The 25203-nt window shown below is 45.4% G+C and overlaps 2 protein-coding genes across 6 annotated transcripts in view; both read right to left on the bottom strand.

Moving 5' to 3' along the window:
* Positions 1-3904, bottom strand: part of SYNGR3 (synaptogyrin 3) — a 12247-nt gene extending 8343 nt beyond the window's left edge. The window contains exon 1 of the mRNA XM_069062815.1: positions 3639-3904. Coding sequence (XP_068918916.1) covers positions 3639-3737 — 99 coding nt within the window. The 5' untranslated portion in view covers positions 3738-3904. The remainder of the gene's footprint in view (positions 1-3638) is intronic.
* Positions 3905-7010: 3106 nt separating this feature from the next.
* On the bottom strand, positions 7011-17212 carry GFER (growth factor, augmenter of liver regeneration). Of its 5 annotated transcripts, none has more exons than XM_069062774.1 (5): positions 16381-17212; positions 14833-15029; positions 12778-12850; positions 10450-10598; positions 7011-8456 (listed from the first exon to the last, which is right to left on the bottom strand). In XM_069062774.1, exons 1-5 carry the CDS (start codon positions 16996-16998, stop codon positions 8414-8416), a joined length of 1080 nt encoding a protein of 359 aa, XP_068918875.1. In that variant the 5' UTR covers positions 16999-17212; the 3' UTR covers positions 7011-8413. The 5 variants fall into 5 exon arrangements, with proteins under 5 accessions (XP_068918875.1, XP_068918867.1, XP_068918892.1 ...); XM_069062766.1 differs by having other exon boundaries at positions 16375-17202; XM_069062791.1 differs by lacking the exon at positions 10450-10598 and having other exon boundaries at positions 16375-17200.
* Between the last annotated feature and the right edge of the window lie 7991 nt (positions 17213-25203).

Genomic DNA, 25203 nt, shown 5'->3' with positions numbered 1-25203 from the left:
GTGCGCACATGCCCCCTCCACTCTGGAACACACACCTCCTTCCCCCATGATATTTCACCCTTGTAATTCCCCATGGCTCTGTCCCCCCATTCATCCCCAATCCAAAATAAATAGGTTGAGGGGGTGGATCCTTGAAAAGATAGAAAAGTTTGTAACTGGTTATGCAAATATTTGTACCCAAATGTTTCAGCCTCTATCCACCCAAACTTCCAATCTGAGAGGGCTTCATGGAAGAGGTGGAAAGAGTTAGGGTTAGGTTTATCACAGAGCCTCCCGAATGAAAGGTCCTACCTGTCCCTGTTGCCCAAGCAGGGTATGATGTCATCCAAGAGCAGTTTGGGGAGAAGCAGAACCAGTGAAGCTGATTCCAAGGAACTTGGACCTGTCCTTCCCTCCCCAGATTCCAGACTGGGAAGGTCCCTGCCCTGTGTGGCACAAATGCCATCTCGCCTGACCTGGGCCCAGCAATAGGCAGAATCCTTCACCTGGGAGGTCCTTCTCTCTCCTCTATGAGCAATCCCATTCTAGTTGAACTCAGAACTCTATCCCCCCCTTCCTTTGCTTCAATCAATAGCTGTGCATCTACTCCCAGGGCCTTGACCACCAAATTGCACTAGCTTTTGACATGGATTTCATGCCCTCATGTCTGGTTACAAGAAAAAGCTATGTCATCAGGCCCTTTGCCAACTAGGAAGTTTTATTTATTTATTTTTAACATTCATTAAACCAGTAACTTCTAAAACCAGGCACTTCTGATACAAATCTGCAGCCCAGACCTATCAAAACATCTAGTCACTGGCCTCTGGGATAGGCCTTCAGCTGACTTTCGATGACTAGAACAGGATGAGGAAATGGTAATCTTTCCCAGAAACTTCCCAAGGGGGAAGGGGCAAGTCCCCGAGACTCTTGAGAAGGGTGGAGGTCAAAAATCACAAGATGTTAGAAACCCAAGATGCTAGAGGCAGTTCTGAGGCAAATTCTACCTTGGTAATCAGGGTTCAGGGAGCAGGGATAGAAATGAATGCTGGAATTTGACCCCAGACCACCTGGAGCAGAACAAAACTCAAGGTGGAATGGATCTCCCTTCTCTTCAGATCAAATGAGCAGCTTCCCTCAGAAGTCCTAGTACTACCACCCCCTTCTCTTAAGTCTCTAGCTAGGGAAGCCATTTATATTCCTGGCCCCTCCTCTAAATGCCCCAAGTCCCAGAAGTGCCCAAGGTACAGATCTTAAGTCCTGGGGAGTGAGAGCTGGCAATGCTCTTTCATCTTTTCACTCCCACAGACCCCACCTTAAATCAAGCCCTGATTATCCCTTGCTTATACTGCTGTAATGTTTCCTAGCAGTGTTCTCCTCTCCAATTCTTCTTTAACACAGATGCAGGGTAATCTTCTGAAGGCAAAGGTCTGATCACTACCCTGCTCAAAATTCCTCAACAGCTCCCTACTGCTTACAAAATTATGAATCAACAATTTAGCCTTGCATTCAAGGTCCTAATTCACCTTTGAGACCCATTGCCTACCCCCTCTTCATACTTACCAGTCAAACCAGGCTACTCTCCTTCTTTCAGTTTTGTTCTCTCTTGATGCCTTTGTACACACCCTTCCCCAGTCCCTATCTTCAAAGCTCTGTTCAGGGGCCCCTTCCTCTAAGAGGTCTTCTCTGATTCCACCAGCTATGAGAAGCTCTTTCCTTCTTAATGACTCATGTTTTTCCATTTGCACTTTCATACACCTGTTATTGTTGAGTTTTTGGTTATCTGTGTGTCCCATGTCTCCTTCTAAATTGTAAGTTCCTTAAGAGTAGACTATATAAAGTTTTCTCTTTGTATTCCTTCCAGCATCTAGCCTAGGACATTGCATCTAGTATTTCGTAAATACTTGTTCAAAGAAATTGTGTTTTTACTTTGTAGACAGGCCCACTTCAATGGGAATGACCTTGTTGGAGGTAAGAAGGTGGGAAATGCAGAGGGAAAAGGAAAAGATTTAGGAGTCCCCATTCTGATGGGGAGACATGGCCCTGATCCTCAGGGCTGATCCCCTTTTAGGAAAGAGGTAGCATACACGTTATCAATCACTGCTCTTCTATCCAGCCCTGGCTTGGATACCTCAATCCAGAAATATCTTGCAGAAAAGACAGGATCAGTAACCTTCCCCTCTTCACTTCCCTAGCAGCTCAGAGACTTTTCTAATATTCCTCCAGCTTCCATTTCCCTTAAAAGCTCTCAGAAAACAGGAACCTGAGAGAAGGGGAAGGGCTGGGCTAAGTGAAAAACTACCCACTTCCTAATTTACTCTGGATCTCAATGCCAAGTTTCCTTTAAGTATAAACACAGATATGCAACTCACAGACACATGCATGTTTAACACATGGTCTGGGAACAGGGAAGGGAGGAACTGAGCAGATACACTGAGGTCTATTCCTTGGGGGGGAGGGGGAGCGGTGGCGTTGGAAGCTCCTCCCTCCATTTTAAACACCGAGGGAATGATGAAAAGCGGTCACACATTCCTCTGCTTCACCCTGAAGTGCTCAGTGAAGTCAATTCTAGCTTACCTGAGGAAGAAGGTTGCTCACCTTTCAGGGAGATGAAACCTGCCTATTGTCTAAAAGGAGAAATTTAAACCAGAAAGCTGGGGGGAGGTGATTGATTCAGACACATGAATTTGGAGCCCCTGAAGGAGCTTACCAACTTAGGTACAGCTGGGGGATGGAGGTGGAGGGTGGGGAAGTGGTAAGATGCCTACCGCCTACTAGGAAAAGGGAACTAAAGGTTTTTAAGAAAGGGGTAGTGGGGTGAATGAGATACCTCCTGAGGGTACTAGAGCATCTACTAAGTGACCCCAAATGCCCTCCCTCCCTGTTCCTGAAGCCGGTGGACAGCTCACCCTTGGACCAGCAGCTGCCCCCGCCCCCGAGTCCTGGGTCTAGCCCTTGGGTGGTGACGTCACCAGAACCTCTGAGGGCCCCTCCCAAAGGGTCTCAGAAGGATCTGGGATCTCAGTGAGGACATCCCTGGCTTAGCTTGAAAGAGAGGAAAGGTAGATCATTTCTTTCTCGGTGTAGTGGTGGTGGTGGTGGAAGGTAGTGGGGGAGTCACCTGGTGTTACAAGGACCCATGTATGTGGTGCACCATCCCCAAACCTCATCACATGTGTGCATGGGCCAGGATGGAAAAGGAAAGAAAAATGTCTGCCGGTCCTTCACTGCCCCCCCCCTTTCCTTCCCAGTCCCCAGAATCCAGAAACAGGAGAGCTTGGGTGGGGAGGGACAGCCAGGTTGGTTAGGAAATAAGGGGCGGGAGGAGGGAGGGACACTCAGTGCCCTCCTACCCCAGGTTCAGGGACTCGGTACCTGTTCACACTGGACTCCCCATTTAGAGGCTCAATGACCCCTCAAATGTTCCACCCCACCCCCACTCCACCTACGCATTATGGGGCAAAATGAACGCTAGTCTGTCTCCTCACCACCACCTCCTCCCCCACTCCCTGTGTCTTCCCCCAGGAAGGACAGCACCAAGCCTGGAGAAGTCATATCGCGGGCTCACTCTTATCTGTCCCGCGGTCCCCACCGAGGCCCATTTACGCCCCCTCCCCACCTCTTCCACGGGGCCCTCCTGGCTTGGCAGTGAGCGTCCTTACCCAGGCCGTGATCCGCAAGATGGTCTGGGGACGTTTGATGAAGCTTATGGGGTCCAGGGCGGCTCCAGCGCGGCCGGCTCCGAAAGAAGCCCCCTCCATCTCGACTCTCTGTGTGTCAATCCGTCAGTCTTGCTGGCCCGGTACAGAGCCCGTAAGGATGCCGCCGACACTGCCACTGCCACTGATGCTGCTGCTGCCGCCGCCGCCGCCGCCCGAGCAGCGCGAGTCCCTAACCTGACGCGCGCCCCCTCCCGCGGGCGTGCGCACAAAGACCACGGGAGCGTGCAGAGAACCACCCCCCAGCCGTCTGCTCCTAAACCCATCTCCCAGAGGTCCTTGAAGCCGGTTCGCCCCGATCCACTCTTACCAAGCCCCCCACCTTGATCATTCCCTTAACCAATTTCACTACCCCACCCCCTCCCCACGCCCCGCGTCCACTCTATCGATTCTTCATCGGTCACCCTTTCTATGCCCTAACCACCTCTGCTGACCTTCCCCCACTAGTCATCCTTACTTCGTTCCCGACTACCCCCATGGGGCACCTTTACTGACTATTCCCCACTGATCATTTCATTTACCATTCCCCAGTCCCCTACCGGCCACCCCTGGATATTCCTGACTAACCATTCCCCATAAGTACCCCTCCCTAACCTCCTTCATAGCTACAGATGTTTGTTGGCATATTAGAGGTGAAGGCACTCGCTTCCCTTCCCCCTACCTAGCCTTGGCCAGTACTGGTCACTTTCCCGATGGGTTGGTGAGGTATATAACTGAGACAGAGACCTTGAGGTGGAAAATGAGAAAGCAGTAGTCTGCAATGAGGAAAGAGGGGCATCAGAAATAATGGGAGCCCAAGTGACACTCATTTCACACCAGAAGTGACACTTGCTTAGGCCCTGTGGGAGCCAAGGCAAGGCCTCTGAGTCCACACCTCTAAACGACTTGGGCACTCTCCAAAATGGCACCCTACCACTCGGGTCTCTGTATCTGGAGTCAGAGGACCATTCTCTACTTCTTGAGCCAGCCAGGTGCCGTAACACCCCTTCCCCCACCCCAATCTGGAAGTCTACCAGTCTTTCCAACACAGACCAGAACCTTGTCTCACTACATGCAGCTGGGAGCTAGGCAATTTAAATCTTAATCTTGTTGACATGACCTTGGGTATATCATTTCTTGAATTCCAGTTTCTTCTTCTGCAAATGAGAGGTTTGAACTGATAGGTAGAAATACTAAGGTTCCATGATTGACTCATCTAAGTGCTTTGCTAGGGTCCAGAGAAGACATGGGTGCCAGCAGTTTTTTGCTTGGCTGAGGCCAGGAGGCATCCTCTCCCAGTTGTTATAACCCAATAAAACAGGGATGTGAAACTAGCCCACTCCCCAGGGGAGGGAAGGCAGGGGAATAGAGAAGAGACCAGAGCCTCAGGGATAAGAACTGGGATGACATAGGTTTGAGCTGTGGTTTCCAAGTTTTCTCTCAGTTCTTCTTTCACTTTCCACATCTCTGAGGGATAGGAACAAATTCAGATGATGCAAGATGGCTGGCTAAAGCATACACATGTGGTTGCCCACCCCCACACACACACCCATATGCATACATATGTAGAAGGGCCAGGGATAATCCCTATGCCAGTTCTATAAAATGTTTCTGGAGTAGATCTGAGTTAGGAGAAGCGTGTGAGATCGAACAGAATAGACAATGGACACCCTAGAAGGGATCAGGCATCCTGTAATCTGAGAGGCAGGTAAGCTAGGGCGGTGATTTCAGGGGCTAAGTGGACTCTCCCCAAACTGGTCATCTGACAAATTTTACAACTATCCTTAACCCTGGTTCTTCCAGAGCTTACCTGAGTCTTTGCAGCCTGAGGTTACACTGGAAAGGAAGGGGGAAGGATGTGGCAGAAAAAAAGCTGAGTCAGTAAATCTGGGGACCATGGGAGTAATCAATAAGACCTGCATAGATCCTGGCCAAGCGAAGTCATCCCCTGGCTCTTGAATTCCACAGGACAGGGACAGGGACCTGCTAGTACAGGGCCCACCATGCCACGGCATGAAATCCTTCTGGCATTTGAAGCCGAGCATCTTACCAGTGTGCCCTTATTCCTCCATGCTAGCAATCCAAAGACATTTTTACCTGTTCCTGAAGAATCTCTCTTTCACTTACCCCAGCCAACAAGTTCTCACTGGGAACATCTTATGCTACTTTTGATTCCTCTTGACTATTCTGGGATGTCCCAACCCTTGATTCTTTTCTGGATGGAAAGGAAACTCTGCAGCTAGTGATCTAAGTACTTGCAGAGACAGAAGGTCACCTCTAGGGGTTGCTGCCAAAGGGCAGACTCTTGTCCTTAAAAACGGTGATATAGTGGAAAGTGCAGGATTTCTAAATTCAGCTTTACAATTCTATTCACCCCCATGTAACCTGGGCAAGTCACTGCACCTCTATCCCTCCCCTGATCCTAATAAGAGCTCACATTTCTATAGTGCTTTAAGGTTTACAAAGGGCTTTATTTCCCAAGATGAGTCAGACCATATTACTTCCTTGTTCAGAATTCTTCAGTGGCTCCCTACTGTCTCTGGAATAAAATAAGAACTACAATCTTACAAACTCCCATAAACTTTTCCAGACATTTTATGTATTAGTTTTCTCCCATGGAAATTTCAGCTAAATGCTGCTGCACATCTCATGCCTGGATATGCACAGCCCTAACACCCCCACCTTAAAGAACCTCTAGCTCTCTCCAAAAGACGGCTCAGGTGCTTCTCAATGCCTTTCCAGACCCCTCTGGGATGCTAAGTGTTTTCTCCCTCACATTATCTTATATTTACTTATCTGTGATCAAGTTGTAGCCTTCCTCTTCCCCCACCTCCCATCAGTGTAAGCTCCTAGAGGACAGGGAATATTGTTTTTTTCTTTGTATCGCCAATGCCTAGCAGGGCCTTTCATTTGATAAGCACTTTGCTGATTAAAAATCTTGTACTTCACATACTCCATAAACTAGACCACTGGACACACATCCCACCTGAGTCTGGTCAAGGGGGTGGAATGGTTTTGCAGTAGGAAGGCTCAGTGAGAGGCAGAGTCAAATACAGACTAAGGATGTGGCTAGCTGGACAACTGTCTGGTGGGCTGATCAAGGCACTGTATGGAAAGGGTTGGGTACTGAATCAAAGTGACCAAATTCCCCATTCCCTGATATCCAAAACAGGTCTGTCATCAAATGAGATATGTAAAGTTGTTCTGCAAACCCTAAAGCACTAAATAAATGTTGCCTGTCATTAAATATTATGCTTTACTGTATCTTTAACACAAAGATGGAAAATCTACTACCTCTATGAATTGGAATTTAGACAGGACTGTTGCCAAGAGTCAGTCAGTCAACAAATATTTATTAAGCACCTACGACTATGTGCCAGGCACTATGCTAAATGCTGGAGATACAAAGAAAGGTAAAAGACAGTCCCTGCCCTCAAGGGGCTCACAATCTAATGGGGGAGACAACATGCAAATAAATACGTACAAGCAAGCTATATACTGATAAACTGGAAGGTAGGGTTTTTAGGTGAGACCTGAAAGAAGTCAGGAGGCACATATGAAGAGGGAGAACAATCCAGGTATGGGAGATAACCAGTAAAAAATGTCCAGTCAGGATATGGAGTATCTTGTGCAAGCATGGCAAGATGGTCAGTATGACCAGACAGAATACACATAAGGGTGAAAGAGGACTAAAAGGGGGAGGCAAGGTGACCTAGATTATGAAGGGATCTGAATGTCAAAGCAGCTTTTATATTTGATCTTGGAGGTGATAGGAAGTAACTAGAGTTTACTAAATAGAGGACTGACACAGTTGGACCTATGCTTTAGGAAAATGACTCTGGTGGTTGAATTTGGATTGGAATGGGGAGAGACTTGAGGCAGGCAGATCCACCAGCAAGTTATTGCAATGGTATAGATATGAAGTGATGAAGGCCTGTACCATACTGGTAGCAGTATCAGAAGAGGGAAGGGGGCATGAGAGATTTTGTAAAGGTGAAACTGACAGGCACTGGCAATAGTTTGGATATGAGGTGTGAGAGACAGTGATGGGCCAAGGATTTCATTGGGAGAGCCTGGAGAACTGAGAGGACAGTGGTGCCCTAAAGAGGAATAGGGAAATTTAGTAAATGGAAGGCTGGGAAAGAAAGATGAGTTCAAAAGAATGTTTTCCAAACTAAACAGGCAGTCAAAACATTCCCTTCAAGGTAAGCCCTAGCCAGGGTGGAAACTCCCCTTCATACCAAAAAAGTATGAGGCTCCTACTTTAAGACTTTCAAACTTAAGCCACATGCTGAACCTACTTTGAACACAGGGCTCCAATTTACAAAGTGATTTTTCTATCCATTATCTCATTAAATCCTTTCAATTGTCCCATGAGAGAGACAAGATAAGATTATAAATTCCACTTTCCAATAAGAATGTAAACTCTGAAGTAAAAATACTTATCCAAGCCTAGATATCAGGGCTGGGATCAACACTCAGGTCCTTCCTTACTCCTAGGTTGTATGCTTTCCTGTATATCACACAGCTTTCGTCCAGGACTCCACAGGGTCCTAGCATTCAACTGGATGGAGGTAATTTTCCTCTCTTCCTCCAGCTACAGGAAAAAGATCTCCCAGTGTTTTCTGCAGGGCCCAGACCTAGCCCCAGTTAGTTTCATGATGCAAAATCAGATGCACATATGGGTCACACGGGGCCAGTCTTCCCACACTGTTGCATCAGGAGTATGCAGATGAAGTTCAAGTTCCTTTTTCAGCCCTCAGAAGAGGGATGGAGATCGACCTAGATAATCATAGAATGTCAAAGTTGAAAAGGTCCTTAGGTCACCTACTCCAACTTCTTTTATTTTTTTTTATTTTTTGCTTTTTGGAGAGGGGAAGGCAGGGCAATTGGGGTTAAGTAAGGTCATACAACTAAGTGTTAAAAGTGTCTGAGGCCCCATTTGACCTCAGGTCCTCCTGACTCCAGGACCAGTGCTCTCTTCACTGCACCACCTAGCCGTCCCTAACCTCTTCGTTTTAGAAAGAAGGAAACTGAGGCCTACAAAGACAAAGTAAGTGACTAAAATGTCCATATCCTTTGAACTAGAGACTCCAGTACTGGGCTTATACACCAAGGAAGCCATCGAAAAGAAAAGTCCCCATGTACTCCAAAATATCTATAGTAGCAATTTTTATGATAGCTAAGAACTGGAAAAAAGTAGATGCCCATTAGCTGGGGAATGGGTAAACAAATTGTGGCACATGAATGTAAAAGAATGTAGTACTATGCTGTAAGAAATGGTGTGGGATGGATACAGAAAAGCACGGAAAGTATATTTACGAACTGATGCAGAGTGAAGCAGAAGGAAGAAAATAATATACATCGTAACTAAACACTGTAAATGGAAAGAACAATGACACACCAAAAGTAAGTGTAACAAAGTTATAAAGATCAAGCAGGTCTTAAATGAAGAGCTATCAGAAGATACATCCAACCCACTCCTTTGTGGAGCCAGGGCTACAGGGGTTACACATTGCACATTTTCAGACTTTTTCAATGTTATCAATAATACTAAATTTTTTTCCCCTGGGGCAGCTAGGTAGCACAGTGAGTAAGAGCACCAGCTCCAGTGTCGGGATGACCTGGGGATCGAATCCGGGCTCAGACACTTAGCACCCACCCAGAAACATCTGTCCCTGTAACCTTGAGCAAGTTACTTAACCCCAATTGCTTAAAAAAAAAATTTTTTTCCCCTCTCCAAAAAGTACTATTTGACAAATGGAATGGCTCTCTGGGAGGATGAGGGAGAAAAATACAAGGATATTATGGTGATGTAAGAAACAGAAAATATCAATAAAAAACTTATTTAAAAAATAAGAGATAAAGTGAATTGCTGACAGTGGGAAAGCCTGGACAAAAATTAAGACCTCTCGACTCTTGCCAGTGTTCTCTGCAGCATAAAACAATTTCCTCCTTAAAGGACAATATTGCTGTCACCTCTTAATGATATTCCCTGTGGGTGGAAATTTTCCATTATTATTTTATGTATAAAAATGTTTTTCATCATATAACTAGATATGAAAAATGGACGGTAACTTAAAGATCACCTAATCTAATTACCTAATTTTTAGTATGAGGAAGAAATTAATAAAGTAACTAGCTTAATGTCAAAACCAGGTAGTAACTGGCAGAGATTTAACCCAAGTCTTCTACCTTCAAATCTAGTGTACTCTGTAGTAAGAAGACTGTGTATGTGGTGGTGTTGGCTGAGGGAGAAGGGCCTATGCCAGAGTAAGTTAAGAGAAAACCAGAACTGGGACAGGTCTGATCTACTATTGGGTTCAAAGTCTCTATCTCCTTTCTGAAAATCATCTGAGAGCTGAAGGCATCCCCCAACACCCAAAAGAAATTTAGTGAGAAATCCCTGGGCTTTGAAAGTAGAAGCCACAATAGCCTGTTTGTGTGCCTTACATATGACTAAGGACAGGGAAATGGATATACTTATTGATGCAAAGTGCTACCACACAGCTGCTGCTTCTCTCACGTCTGGAGGTGAAGCAGCCGAGTTTTGACTTGCTGGGTAACCCTGGCTAAGTGCCTTTCCCTCTTTGCGCCCATTTTCTCTACAAATTAGAGGGTGATATTGGGGTATAAAATGGAGTACTGGATTTATATAGTTAAGAAGTCTCTGAATCTCAGCCCCCCAAAATACTTCTATGCTCATGGGCAAATCACAACTTCTCTAAGGCTTAGTTCCTTCACTGGTAAAATGGGGATAACTCTCACTACCTACCTCACAAAAAGCAGTGCTACCTGTGACTTGTATTGAGCCTTCAAGACCATTGAAACCACAGCTCCGACTCTCTTCCTTGCCTTAACAAACTTCAACCCCATCTCATAGTGTGGCCACCATGGGGAAAGAGCTCTGCAAACCTCAGGGAGCTAAAAACAAATGTGACATTATGGTTAGATATTTTCTAATGTCTCTTCTGACTTGGAGTGTCTGTGATTCTATGATTAGGAAGCTGACGGGAGAGGTGAATGCAAGGCATGGAAGAAGGCATTCACGGGAAGAATGAAGGTGACCAAGTTCCCCACCTTAGAAATCCTCAAACTATTTGGGAGGGTCTTTGGGGATGAAAGCAAAAGCCATAAACCACCCCAGCTAAATCCATCTGTGACCAATCTGTAGCTACCCCAGGATCAAGACTCTGTGTTCCAGATCTTGGCCATTTCCAGGCTTTTGGAACTTTTTTTTTTTTAAACAATTGGGGTTAAGTAACTTGCTCAAGGTTACACAGCCAGTTATTTTGTGTGGGTGCCAAGTATCTGAGGCAGGAACCAATCCTAGGTTTCTCGACACTGGGGCCGGCGCTCTTAACTTTAGAACTTTTTAACATTCCCATGATTTTCTAGCCAAATTCTGTTTAAGAGAAAAAACACAACAAAACCAACCACCACCATCTCAGGCAGGAGGGAGGGTAGCACAAGTAGCCCAATCTCCAAACACTGATCAATCTCAATCATTCTCTCTCTCTTTGACAGTCACAGACACACACACACACACACACACACACACACACACGCACACACACACACACACACACACCCTCTTTCACAGCCATCAGTCTCTGTTTCCTGGTAGGGTCCTCTTTCTCCAATTTTTTGAAAAATTCCAACATCAATCAGGCCTAAAGAGAATAAAGCATTTGATTTATTCTTTAGTCAAGAGAGATGACAGCAGATTGAGGGGCTTGAGATAATATCCTGCTAACTTCTCAGGCATTCAGCTGGGGCTGGGATCAACAACCCCTTGCTGCCTGGGGCAGTCCTACTGTCACCCCAATCTCACCTACAATTCAGGACCTTACCAGACTGGCTTTGCCAGGGGTGGGAGGCCAAACAATTATGGAAGACTAAAGTTCCTGTGATGAATGACAGCAGCAGTCACTTTCTGCTTAAGGGAATAGACAATTCCTGGGGAACTCTATTAACCAGGACCCTGGCACCAGACTGATCTAAAACCTCTATTGCCCCCACACATAGAGATAGATATCTGCAGACCAGGAAGGAACTTGATGTGCATCCCCCCTGCAAAAAGCTCTCAATCCAGGCTGTCATATGATATATTAGTAGTTTCAGAAGCCTCAATCAGAGCAACTTTTGATTTTATTCTTGACTCTACCACAGAGAGATTGCCCTTGGGGGCACATGTGAATTGAATCTGACACCCACCAGCCCATACAAACCACAAAGACCTTAATCATGTTACAGAAAATAAATCATGTTCAGCTCTATGACAGCCAGACTCTCTGTAGGCAATGAGAACCACATTGGAAGAATTGTGATGTGAAATGGTTTAAGGAGAAAAAAAAACAGAATGGAGACATTTTCACCTGAGGCTTCTCTCCAAAAAAAGCAAACTACAATAGAGCTGTATCTCAGGTCTGGTTCTGTGCCACTCCTAAGATCATCCTGTGTTGTGGGTACACAAAGACTGAGGAAGGCTGTGTGTGAGCCTGGCCAGGGAATTCACTTGCAGAAGTTGGAAGCTGAGGGCTCTGATGAGGGTCCTGGCCAGCCATACTCACCACAATCCAGAGTCCCCCTGGGGTCCTGCTGCAGATGTGGATAGGAGACACCAGGGCAAAAATGCCACAGATATCTGTAGTGGCCCCTATCTGAGGTGGACAGGGGATGAGAACAGGAGAAGGCTGAGCTTTGGGGGAAGGGGCTCTACTTATTAGAAGTTATCACAATCCCCAGACTGGCCCTTGGGTATGAGTTGCCACTGATCATTGGCAGCAAGAAACTAGACTCAGTAGAGAGGTGGAAACCAAAGAGGAAGAAGTAACTTGGGGAATGAGGTTTCTCTGAAAGCTGTCAGCTCATGAAGCTCACAGACATCGTCAGCCAAGATCCTGAGAGCAACACTTGCTGCATTGCCCTTTAATAATCTCACACTGAGCAAGCCCTGAGGGAGGATGCTACAATCTGGTTTATGCCTTCCTCCCCCTGGGGGCCTGCCACTCTAATCACAAGAGCCGTCCTTCCAGCCATCCCGCCATCGCTCATCCACACGAGCACAGTCAAACGCAGGCTTCCCTAGCTTCAAGTTCACCTCGTTGTGTAGGCGGCAGAGCCACTGGGTGAACCTGTTCCGACTGCTGGTGTCTGGCTGGTTTCTGCTCAACCTGCAGGAGAATGGGGCAGCATAGGAAGGATCAAGAAAGAGTGGGTATGAGGGAAGCCTGGATCCCACTGATGCTATCCCTGAAGTAGCTTGGATATGAACCCCTCCCCACTAGGAGACAGTGGGCCCTGCAGGATCCAGAACAACTGCTTCTCTAAGAAAGCCCTAATTCCCAGTTCCCATACAACATTAAAGAGATCCATTTTTCTTGGGATCCTCTAGTCTATAATCTAACTTTCCAAATGGAGTCTATATGGTACCTAGAGCTACAGTGTTTGCCCTTTCTCCATACGGGGATAGAGAGGACTGAAATACTCTGACAACAGTTCACTTTCTGCCCTTACCATATCACTGAAGCTTTGCTATTCTAGGTGTGGAATAGCATCTTTCACCTAAGAGGGCAGGGTCAGCTCAAACTAGATCCCAGAACTCTGAAAGGACAAATTCTCCTTGGATCAATGATCGATCCTGGATGTCTGAGATTCCTCTGCTATTCCGGCAGAAGACATCCTTGGACATCACAGTGGAACCCTGCACAATTAGGTTCAGTTCCCCAAAGGCACTTTAACAAAAGCAGAGTGGGGAAGGTGCCTCAGACATAGATCAAAGCAAACAGAGCTGGGCATATTTATTGGGAAAATATTATTAAATATCCCTATAAGTCCTATAAAAGCACAGAAAGCTCTTAGAAAACCTGTATTTTCTCCTAATACCTTCATCCAATAAGCATATCCAGTGTGTATCTTATAAAACCCTTGGAAAGAGACTATGAAGCCTCAGGCAGGTCATTACAGAACTTTACAAGCTCCTAACCAGAGAAAGGTACCTCTCAAAAAGTCTGCCCTGAGGAGTTAGGCAGAGAGTAGAAAGGGTGTGGCAAGTTAACACATATCTTCAAACAGAGGTCTATTTTCTGAACCTCTGTGAACTCTCTTCTGACCCAGTACATCAATGTCAAATACATTCTCTTTTACAAAGAGCATAAGTAGCAGCGGCAGATCCCTACTAATAGCTGACCTTAGAAAGTCTGATCATTCCTGGTAGACAAGCCTCTAACACTTTAGGATCACAAGAAATGAGTAAAAAAGTACCCTCCTGGCTTCTACCATCAGGTATTAAGAGTCATATTCAAGTGAGGAAATATAGGTAGACTAAGGGAAAAAGCTTTAGGCCCTGCTAAATCCATGAAACAGGTTAGTACTTAAGCCTTAACTTCTTGAACAGAGTTAGACCCTACTCCCCTGATATCACTGTTTTTCAAAGTGGGCATGAAAAGGTAAATCCTCTCTGGGAAATTTTCTGGGATAGTTACCAGCTATAAGGATGAAGAAGGGGTTATAGAAACACAGAATCTTAGAATTAGAAAGAACCTTAGCAGCCATCTATTTCAAATTGGACCTGGACCAAGAACTCCTACAGCGTTGTTGGCAAGCAGGCAGTCAGCCTGTTTGAAGTTCTTCATAAGAAAGGAATTCACTAATCTTCCTTTTTAGACAGGTCTAATAGTTAAGAAGTTTCTCCTCTACACTGCCTTCTGAATCACAGTCAAGGGGCAATGAGACCCCAGGGTTGAAGAAGCCAAACACTGATAAATGTGATCCAAAAAGTCCACCAGTTCTACCTCCTTTCAGCCCACCTCCAGTTCCTAGGTAATACACAAGGTTGAAAGGAGAGCCTAGGGAAGATATATGACCTACTAATGGTGATCATTCTGGGTCCCATAAACTTCTCTTTCTTAGGCTAGGGTTGTCTTATACTAGAGCCCAAGTCAGAACCCTTCAGATGCAGTACTAAGACCTTGTATAAGATTCACAGGGCCCCTACAGTTAAGGTTTAGTATGTTGTCTTTGTGACTTCATTAACTAGTTGAAAGATTTCAGAAATAACTAATCCTTCCCTTTCCCTTCCCCAAACCCCTCTCCCCCACTCCAGCCTTCAAAACATGAGAAATCAGCCTGGTGGCACATTCATATATTAACTTGCCTTCTCCTTATATCTTCAGCACACTCATCACATGGGAAAAACTTGGAAAATAGATGTATAAACTGGGCCATTTCTTTCTGCTGGTCTAGGGTAGGGCAGTCAGGATAATAGGCAGCCATTGTGTGTAAGAAAGCCCAACTGTTTCGCCCCAGCTCCTCCCGATCCAGAGGGCAATCAGCTGGCAACTTGTTTTCCAACTGGGAAAGAAGGGAAATGAAGACTTAGAAATGAGATTTCAGACTAATTCCCATAGGCCTGATATTTTAACAACCCCCCTTGTGTGACCAACAGAAAGCTCTAAATCACTTGAAAATCTCAGCCAAGAGGAATGATTCTACCTTATTTTAGGCAAAATGATTCTTGGGCTCAGTAAAAGAACAAGAGGGTAGACTGCCAAAAATATACTCTCAGGGGATTTGTCTCAAAGCACAACTAGCAGTGTTTTGCTGTTTTGAGGGATAAGGGGAAGGGCGGCAACAGGGTCCTGGGGTCTCCAAGGCCCCCAATCTATATTGGAGTAGAGGCATGATTTGAACTTGGGCTTTTTAAGGCTCTAAGTCTAGCATTCTTCCCACCAAACCACACTAATCCCTAGGGCAAGTCAATTAACTTCTTCAGAACTCAATTTTTCTCCTGTAATAATCTGAGTGATATAGGTGGTAACATTATTCTCATTTTACAGAACAGGAAACTGAGAATCTCAGACTATGTGACTTATCTAGTCAGCATATGTTTGAAATAGAATTAGTGTACTGACTCAAAGGCCTAAGGCTTTTCGTTACCCCACATTGCTTTGTCTCCATACTGAGGGGGAAAAAGGGAATAAGAATATATACAGCACCTATACTGTGCCAGACACTGTGCTAAGCCACAATGTCTGAGGCTCGATTTGCATACAGGTCTTCCTGACTCCAGATGCTTCAATGTCTAAGGACCTTTCAAGCTATAAATCCTATATTCTTTCTGTCCACCTTCAGAAAAAGGGGGGGGAGACTAAAAAAAAAAGATACTTTTATTCATTCTATCCTGCTTAGGTTGGGATTCTATGGGGAACCAAGCCGAAGGCAAACTAAAAGAAAATTTGTTTTTTCTGGGCTGATAGTGTGGGGATCTGAGGGAGTGGAGGGAACTACTAACTTCAAAACCTTTTCTAAAGAACAAGGCTGAAAGGTTCTCTCTAGGTGAGTCAGATGCGGGGTTTGTTTCATTAGGGAGAGGAGATGCAGCAGGGAGAGAGAAGCCTGATCCTAGAAGAGGAAATGAGGGTACCCACGTGTTTGGGAAGAGACAGCCGGCTGGGAGTGGGGGGACCACCTGTATGTCCAGGGAAGGGGGGAAGAGACAGGAGCAGTTTGGCCCCAGGACTGGAGGGAGGAGGGCAAATGTGGATGTTCCAGAAGAAAGGCGCTGACTTGTGAGCTTGGTGAGCACTCCTGGGGAGGGGGAAACGGGAGTCCCCTAGATGTGGGGGCCGAGGAGCCAGTGGGCTCGGGGCCTCCCTCCGGCAGTGCCCCGCCCCCCCCGTAGGCGGCCGGGCCTCACCGCGACCTGGGTCTCGTTTCCCGTGTTCTCCCGCGCCTGCTGCGTCTTCATCCACGTCTTGAAATCGACGCAGGCCCGGCAGGGCCGCTTCCGCGCCGCGGCTTCCCCGACGGCCCCGGCCGTCTCCGTAGCCACCTCTTCCTTGGCCTCATGGGCCCGCGCGCCGCCCGGAAGGAAAGAGAAGAAGCTGGCGGGCGAGAAACGCCGACCTTCGCCGGGCGCGGCCATCTTGGTCACCCAAGGAATGCTGGGATGGGCGGCCTCCCGCAGCTTCCACGGCAGCCGCAGCCCCATCCCCAGCTTTAGCCCCAGCCCCGCCTTCGAGACCGCCCCGGCCTCCGGGCACAGCCCCGCCCCTGCCTTAGTATTCTCCGAGCTGGCCCTGGGAGGCCCATTCTCTGGCTGGCGGGAGCCAGGCTCCCTCTTCTGCTTCCTCCAGTAGAAGAGCAGCGTGGAATGGTGGCCAATCCTGCCCTTGGGGCGCGTTTTGGTTCCGGCTTTGGGCGGGGTCTTGGGCGGGGCCTTAGGCCGTTCCCTGGCGTGGCACCCATGCTGGGACTTGGGGCGCCTGAGCTTGAGGCGTCGAGACTCGCCTTCCGCAGTCTGCAACCCAGCTGCCTTCATCCCTAGGGCAACTCGGCCTTCCTTTCTCTCTTCCCTCCCTCCTCCAGAAACCAGCCTCTACCTGGTCGGTCCCGCCCTAGGGACCCGAGAGGCTGGCGGCCGATCGTACTACCCAGAATCTAAGGCCCTGGAGCCCTCGGCCAACCCGGGCCGCCGGCAATGGCCTCTGTTGCGAGGGGGCGGTGCTGTGACGTCAGATGGGCGGGGCGAATGCGAGCTCCTTTTCCTTCTTTTCCGAAGTTTCAACCTCAGTCCTCCCAACCCTTTGTGACTCCTGTGGCTACTAGAGGCACAGCTTAACGTAGAACGAAAAACTCATCCCTGCCATTTAATAGCCGTGTGACCGTGTCATTTTCCTCATCTAGAGCCTCAGTTTCCTGACCTGAAACGCAGGGACGTTTGTATTAAATGTGATCTCGAAGGGACTTTTCAACTCACAATTCCACGATCCAACTGTTTGTCATCCACCCACAACTATTGTCGACTCTTGGAGGGCAGGGACAGGGCCAATGGTGCCTCCCCCCAAAATTACCTTTTATTTCTTCATATGTTTTCATGTTGCCACCCCTGAGAGAAGAATGTAAGCTGCTTGAGGCCAGACTGTTTCATTTTTTTTGTCTTTGTATCTCCTAGACCCAGCACAATGTACAAACACATTGTAGTTGTTTGATAAGTGTTTGCTGATTGATAGTATGGCACAGCTCAGCAAACATTTATTATGGCCTAATATCAAAAGAGAAAATATAAATACTTTGCAAACCATAAAGCACTACATTTCATTAGCTATTGTTATTACTATATTTGAGGCACTGGGGCAACATGAAAATTGACAGAACCCCTGCCTTTTAGGAGCTTACCCTCCTAATCAAATCTCCATGGAGGCAGTCAATTCTCCTTTACTGGTTCATGGTGTTCCCCTTCCCCCTAAGTATGTTTGGTTACCAAAGTTGTATCCTTGGGTTTCTTTTCCCAATACATGGTTTCTGTTATTTATATATTCAACTCTGATCTCTCCCCTGAGCTCCAACATCTCTACCTGAATGTCCTATTGACACCTCAAACTTCATATCTCAAGCTGAACTCACCATATTCCCCTCTAAACCTGATCTTCCTTTCTACTACTCTATTTCTCATGTTGAGAAATCTCATCCAGTCATCCATGCTAAAAATTTTGGCACCATCTTTGACTTTTCCTTCTCCCTTGTTCTCCACATCTATTCAAATTCCAAGTTCTGTCCAATTTTCCTCCTTGATACTTCCTATATTTCTTCTCTTCCTTTCATTACCACTTCCCTAATTCCCTGGATTATTCAATTCCTGGACTATTGTAATAGTTTCCTAATATGCTGCCATATCTCACCTCTCCTAAACTTCACACATCTACCAAAATAATCTTAATAAACCTATTGTTGTTTGTCCTTCTTTCTCTAAAAGGATGATGATATTAGAGATGATGCCTTGACATGCAAGTAAATTGGATTTAAGTGAAGGAGGGCTGTGCCAAGTTACCAGCCTCACTTTCTCCTCCTGAGCCATCTGGGTCCAATGGCAAGATATATATAGATCAGGAAAACTAGAGATGGCCCCAATGCATTGGGATTCATTGGCCTTTTTAAGCTAAGTTCTTTAACAGGTCTCAGTTTGCGTGAGACCCAATCAGTGACTAAAGCTAGGTAAGAAAAAAAAAAGGCTATTAAGAACCTACTACATGCTGAGCACTGTACTAATTGCTGAAGACACAATGGCAAAAGTCAAACTGCCCCTGCCCTAACAGAACTTGAATTTTAACCAGAGATACATGCACATATAAAGGTATGTGTGGAACATAAACAAAATAAAGTCATTTTGAGGAAGGCCGCTGGCAGCTGGGAAGAATCAGAAAGGCTTCATGTAGAAGGTGGTGCTTGAGCTGAGTTTTAATAGTATCTTGATTTCTCACAAAGTCATAAAGCTTCCCTTTGCTCCAGTCTAATTCTGAAGGAATGATTCTCTTCAATAAGCTTTTGAGATTCTTTTTCCATCTGGCAAATTTGGCTTTTTAAGGCATTCTTTTCCTCATTGCCTTTTTGAGCCTCTTTTGCCATTTGAGTTAGTCTATTTTTTAAGGAGTTATTTTCTTCAGTCAGGTTGTTGACTCATAATTTTCTTGCATCTTCATTTCTCTTCCCAATTTTTCCTCCACTTCTCTTATTTGGTTTTCAAAATCCTTTTTAAACTCCTCTATGGCCTGTAACCAGCTCATATTTTTCTTGGAAGCTTTTGGTGCAGGAGTTCTGACTTTGCTGTCTTCCTCCTGTTCCATGCTTTGATCCTTTTTGTCCCCAAAATAGGAGTGTAAAGTTGTATTGTTGTGCTTGCTTTGCTTCCTTTGCTTGCTCATGTTGCCACTCAATTACTTCACTTTTGAGCTTTTTGCCACAGTAAAACTCTGCTACCAGAAAGGGGATCTTTGTCCCAATTGCTGGGGTTTTCTCAGCTGCTGGAGCTATTAGTTGACTGCCCTCTCTGAAGCCCCTACATGCTCTGGCAAGCTGGTCACACACCCCAGGACCTCCACCCTAGACAGCAATCAATCCAGATCCAAGCAGGTTAAAGCAAGAGTGATTACCCCTCAGAATGGTTTCTTGGTCCCCCTATAATCTGCAGGCCAGGAACTCTGAAGCAGCCACATGGTGGCAGCTGCATGGCAACTTTGAGCTGAGTTTTAAAGGAAACCAGGTGGGAAGGGAGAACATCCCAGCCAAAACATGTCAAATCATCTCATTCTTCTGTCCAACTTTTGGTTTAACTTGTAAGATAAAATTATTTCTTCTTTCTCTGACATTTTAAGATCCTCCACAGTCTGATTTATTTTACTCCTTATTACACATTATTCCATTTCACAAATTGTATTCCAGTTATAATGAACTGCTAGTTTTGTTTCCTGATCTTATCATGTATCTATGTCTCTGTGTATTTGCAAAGGCCATTGCCCATAACACTCCTCCTATCTAAAATTCTCTCCCTTTAGATTTTCACTCAGGTGCCATCTTCTCCACAAAGTTTTAAAAGGCAAAGGAAAACATAGGAAGCACCACTGTGTACAAAATTCTGAGTTCTTCCACTGAAACTGACCTCAAGTTTTCCTAGAGAGTATATACTTTGGATCCTTCTTTTGATCCTAGCACATCCTATCCTGTGTTACCCTAATCTATGTTTCTTTTTACCCCAATGGTGGGAATGACAGGGCCGGTCAGGTTTTTTAAAAATCTTTCATCTTTTTTTTTTTTTTAAAGCAATTGGGGTTAAGTAACTTACTCAAGATTACACAGCCAGTTATTTCTGGGTGCAGTGCTGAGCCTGGATTTGATCCAGGTCATCCCGACACTGGAGCCAGTGCTCTTACTCGCTGTGCTACCTGGCCACCCCTAAAAACTTTCATCTTTATCCCTAGCACCAAACATGTAACATAGCTGACAAATGTCTCATTCAATGGATATTCAAATGAATGAATGTCCTAGGGAGCCAGGGTAGAAGGTAGGTAGTGATTTTACCAACTTAATAGATGATAAAATTGAAGCACAGATGGTTAAATTAACTGATCTTAGATCCCAAAGTGAGTCAATGCTAGAGCCTGGATGACCCCAGGCCTCTTGGCTGTCATATCAACACTTCCAGGAATCTTGTTTGTAAAATCACCAGTGGCCTTAGGAAGGAGAGACAGCATGATTGCAGAAGCAGTGTAAAAAGCCAGTCTCCAACTGAGTGGGAAGTTATAGATGCCAGCCTTGATATATATATGCCACTGTGACCAGTGCTTTGTCCCCCATGCTCCCCCATTAGATCCTGAAGTACTCAGGGGTGGGGACTACTAAGAACAATGCCTGGCACAGTAGATTTGACTTGACTTCACTTACCTTTCATCCCACATAACAAGCAGAGGGTGCTATAAGGTCACTGTCAAGGTCCTGGGGCTCCTTTCTAACTGTCGGAGAGCTGGCCACCCCTCATATCCATCCCTCGTCACTGACATTCTGCTCTGTTTCCACCCATCACAGCAATGAACTGGGCCTTCACCTCCTGGCTGCTTTCCTTCATTACATCACTGGTTGCATTCCTCATAATTCAAGGACATACTCTAATAAACCTTTAATGGATTTAGAAAAATGTAACAGAAGCAAAAGCCTTTCTCAGCTTCTAGCAAACGCAGATCATATACTCTGCTTAAGAGAAAGTATAGTATCATGTAAAGAGTACTGGCTCTAAAGCCAGAGGCCCTGGGTTCAAATTCTAGATGAAGAGGAAAGTGAAATGGCTCTTTCTGCAATCCAAAATACTGCCTCTAATGCTTACTACTCATATTAGACTGTGAGCTCCTCCAGGACAGGGACTTTCTTTGTATCCCCAGCATTTAGCATAGCCCTGGCACACAGTAGGTACTTAATAAATGCTTATTGACTGATTACTGCCTGTGTGATCAAGGGTAAATCACAATCTCCTGGGCCTCAGTTTCTTCCTCTATAAGATGAGGTGCACTAAATGGTCCATGAAGTCCCCTCCAGCTCTAGAGCTATGATTTGATGGCCCCTAGCCCCATTCCATCTGAAAGGCTGAAACCCTTTGTTGGCTGAATTCAATGTGCTCACTCAGAGGTCAGGGCAGGCATGGATCAGATGGGATCAGTCTCTACTGATTAATGCCCTTGTCTTCAGTACAAGGAGAAGGAAAGAATTCAAGTGTCAACCATTCCCCAACCTTGCACCAGTTGTGAGCTAGACTTGCCATTCCGAAATAGGCATTTGTAAGCTTCTTGGTGTCTTTGGCCTCTGCTGAACAGACCTCTTTTCTGACTAATGTTTTTAAATGAATAAGATGTATGCACAGGATTACAAAGGAAATCCCTATTGAAATGGATTTACCAAATATTAAAAACAAAACAAGCTCACAGACCCCAGGCTCACAACCCCCAATTTAAAAACAGTTAGAATCAGGATTCCCTCCTTCCTGGAGCTTTTCCTTGGCGATACTCCGCATAGTTTGCTTAAGATCATTTTTGCTGGATCTTTATGTGTCCCTGTAACTCTCACCCTGAGGACTGAAGTGAGGCATAGGTCAAATACTCCTGCACTCATATGGCTTTACCTGACAGGCCCAAAACCAGCATCCAAAGAGACTAGAGAAGTGCCCCATTCTTGGCTCTATTAAGTCCCTTCACAGGTTGTGTTTATCTTTCGTTTTCAAAGAGGACCATGGCATCAGGGAAATGATGACATGACTTGCAGTTGACTTTGATTTGAGTGAGGTGCAAGGTCACCAGCCTCACTTTCTCTTCCAGAGTCTGGAGATGACCCAGGATGCAGTGGGAGACCCTGGCCCTTTTAGGCTAAGGCCTTTTAAGTAATCACTAAGAGTGAGGTAACACCCATTCAGTGAATATTCCTCTTTAAGAAGTTAGTCAAGGGATTGGCCCCTTTAATAAGAAAAAATGAAAAATAAATAAAGCTGGGAGAGGCAAGACCCTCAGGGTTTCTGTTCCAAAGAGAAACATTCACCTGACTCTAAGGCCAGGGGGCCTAAAATACTGCCATTAAGTGGAGCTTGGGCAGGGACCTATTGTGTTCCAATCTATGAGCTTCAGAGTGAACCGGGTTTAAGGTTTTGGGAAGAGAGGAAGGGAGGAAGGGAGGAAGGGAAGAAGGAAGGAAGGAAGGAAGGAAGGAAGGAAGGAAGGAAGGAAGGAAGGAAGGAAGGAAGGAAGGAAGGAAGGAAGGAAGGAAGGAAAGAAAGAAGGAAGGAAGGAAAGAAGGAAGGAAGGAAGGGGAAGGAGAAAGAGAAAGGAAGGAAGAAAGAAAGAAAGAAAAGAAAGAAAAATCTAGTTAAGTGGGCTGCTTTGGACCATCAAAATTTACCTTCCATTGGAGAGGAGAAGGAGAGGCAGAGGATAACCTGAATTACCCAACGAGCTTAGTCCCCATTCAGGCAGCTTGGTCTATTCACATACCAAGAGCTTGTTTTGTTTTGTGTTTGTTTTTTTCAAAGAGAAGGAAGGCGTGAGGGAAATGATGACATGACTTTGGCAGTTGACTTTGATTTGAGTGAGTGAAGGCTGTGCAAGGTCACCAGCCTCACTTTCTCCTCCAGAGCCATCTGGATCCAGTGACCAGATCTTTCTTTTTTTTTTCCTTTTTGCTTTTTGGAGGGGGGAAGACAGGGCAATTAGGGTTAAGTGACTTGTCCAAGGTTGCACAGCTAGTACGTGTTAAGTGTCTGAGGTTAAATTTGTACTCAGGTCCTCCGGATTCCAGGGCCAGTGCTCTATTCACTGCACCACCTAGCCACCTCAACCAGATTTTTCTTAACTTCAAAGCATGTCATCATGCTTCCAATGTTACTCTCCATCTCCCAACTCTTTAAATGAAATGTATCTGGAAATGCTAGGTGGCACAGTGAATGGAGTACCAGAGGAGTCAAGAGGACCTGAGTTTGGATGTGACCTCAGATAATTACCAGCTGTGTGACCCTGGGCAAGTCACTTAATCCTGTTTGCCTCAGTTCCTCATCTCTGTAAAATGAACTGGAGAAGGAAATGGCAAACCACTCCTGTATCTTTGCCAAGAAAATCCCAAATGACTGAAACAACTCAACAAAAGCAGATGCAAACTAGTATAGTATGTCTATGTCCTGGTGTAACTGTCCAGATGTAACTGCCTTTATATTCTGCCCCCAGTGAAGGATTTGCAAGTCCTGAAAATCACACTTAAACATCTTCAAATACATGTATAAGCAACATTAACTGATATGTAATGCAGTCACATAAAATAATTTCAGCTACATAGTACAGTATATATGCAGGTATCTAATTGAGGACATTAGATTGGAGTAACATGCTTGGGGATAGCTGGGTGAAGGCCATTCCATGGAACATGTGTACAGCTGAGTTGTTTCCCTGGCTACTTCTGGTGATACATGTGGCTCAATGCTAAAGAATCCCCTTCTTAGTCCCTGTGGCCCAATAATACCTTAAAGGGGACTGGACTGAGAAGAGCAGCCCACTCAGTCCTTAAGAGTAGTGATTCAGACCTTTAGGACCTTGCTTCGGGTCTCTTCGTTGTGTGAAGCCTTAGGGAGCCTCTCTCTTGGACTTCTGGTTGGAGGAAGGAGGTAGGGGCCCCTTTCCCTCCTAGCTGCTAGGATGGCTGTTCACACATTTCTGTGGGCACATCTATTGCCTAGGGTAGTCTGGATCTAGACCTTAGGCCACTGACTATCCGCATTGCTCATGTTTCTCCTGAGCATAAGTAATGGCAGAGTAATTGTAAGAGACAGACTTTTAGGGAATGGCACTATCAGGGAACAGAGAGTCTGTAGGCTCCTCATTCTGACAGCAGAGGGAATTTTCTGCAACTATACCTTTCTCAGAGAAATTGGCCATCAGCCCTGGCTTACAGGAAGATTTGAACCTTAAAGAAATTGCTTCATTTTTTTTTTAAATATAAGCCTTCTGGGAAAATATAATAGGAATGATGATTTAATAAATTGAACAAAACCTTTGTTTTATCTTGCTGAAGAAATTTTATAGTTTAAATTGTTGTCAGTGCATCCTTCTAAGTCTTTTGTGCTTAAAACATTATTTTTAGGTGTAGGAAATTAAGTTTCATACATGTTGTACATATTGTACATCAAATACCTTTGTGGTGCCCTTTGAGGAAATCCTAGACATGAGCTGTGCGTAAGTTTTAAGGGACTTTCCCTGGGTGCCAGGACGGAGGCATAAGAGCCAAGGACAATGAGAAAGAGCCTGACCATTCTCCTGAGAGACCAAGTTCACCTAGGACTTTGGAAGCATTTCCACCAGGGCATCTTTTTCTTTTAGGAAACATTAAGAAATAATATTAAGATGATTTCTGAATATTACGAATCTCTTCGTTGAAGAGAAACCACAGCAAATTCCAAAATTATTGATTTCATTCTTATCAAAATCCTAATCATTTTCTTATAGTAGGAAGATCAGTTAAGTTCAGGAAAGAATCCTGATTCTCCAAATTTAAGATTAGGGTAGTAAACAGCCTTAGAGTGAGAATGTCTCTGTTTAACAAAATTTAAGAGCAGTATCTCTTGAGTTTACCTTGACCAGAATGGAAGGGGAAGTCTTAGAGGAAATGGTTAAAGAAGTACTAATTGGTTTGAGGAAAAAATTTCTTTTAGGGCACACCATTATAGACATTG

This window comes from Petaurus breviceps, unplaced genomic scaffold, assembly GCF_028583685.1.
Source record: "Petaurus breviceps papuanus isolate PSGF00001 unplaced genomic scaffold, PetGlider_PUasm1.0 138, whole genome shotgun sequence".
NCBI lineage: Eukaryota > Metazoa > Chordata > Mammalia > Diprotodontia > Petauridae > Petaurus > Petaurus breviceps.
Note: the sequence above shows the minus strand (reverse complement) of the source record. Positions and strands in the feature narration are given on the sequence as shown.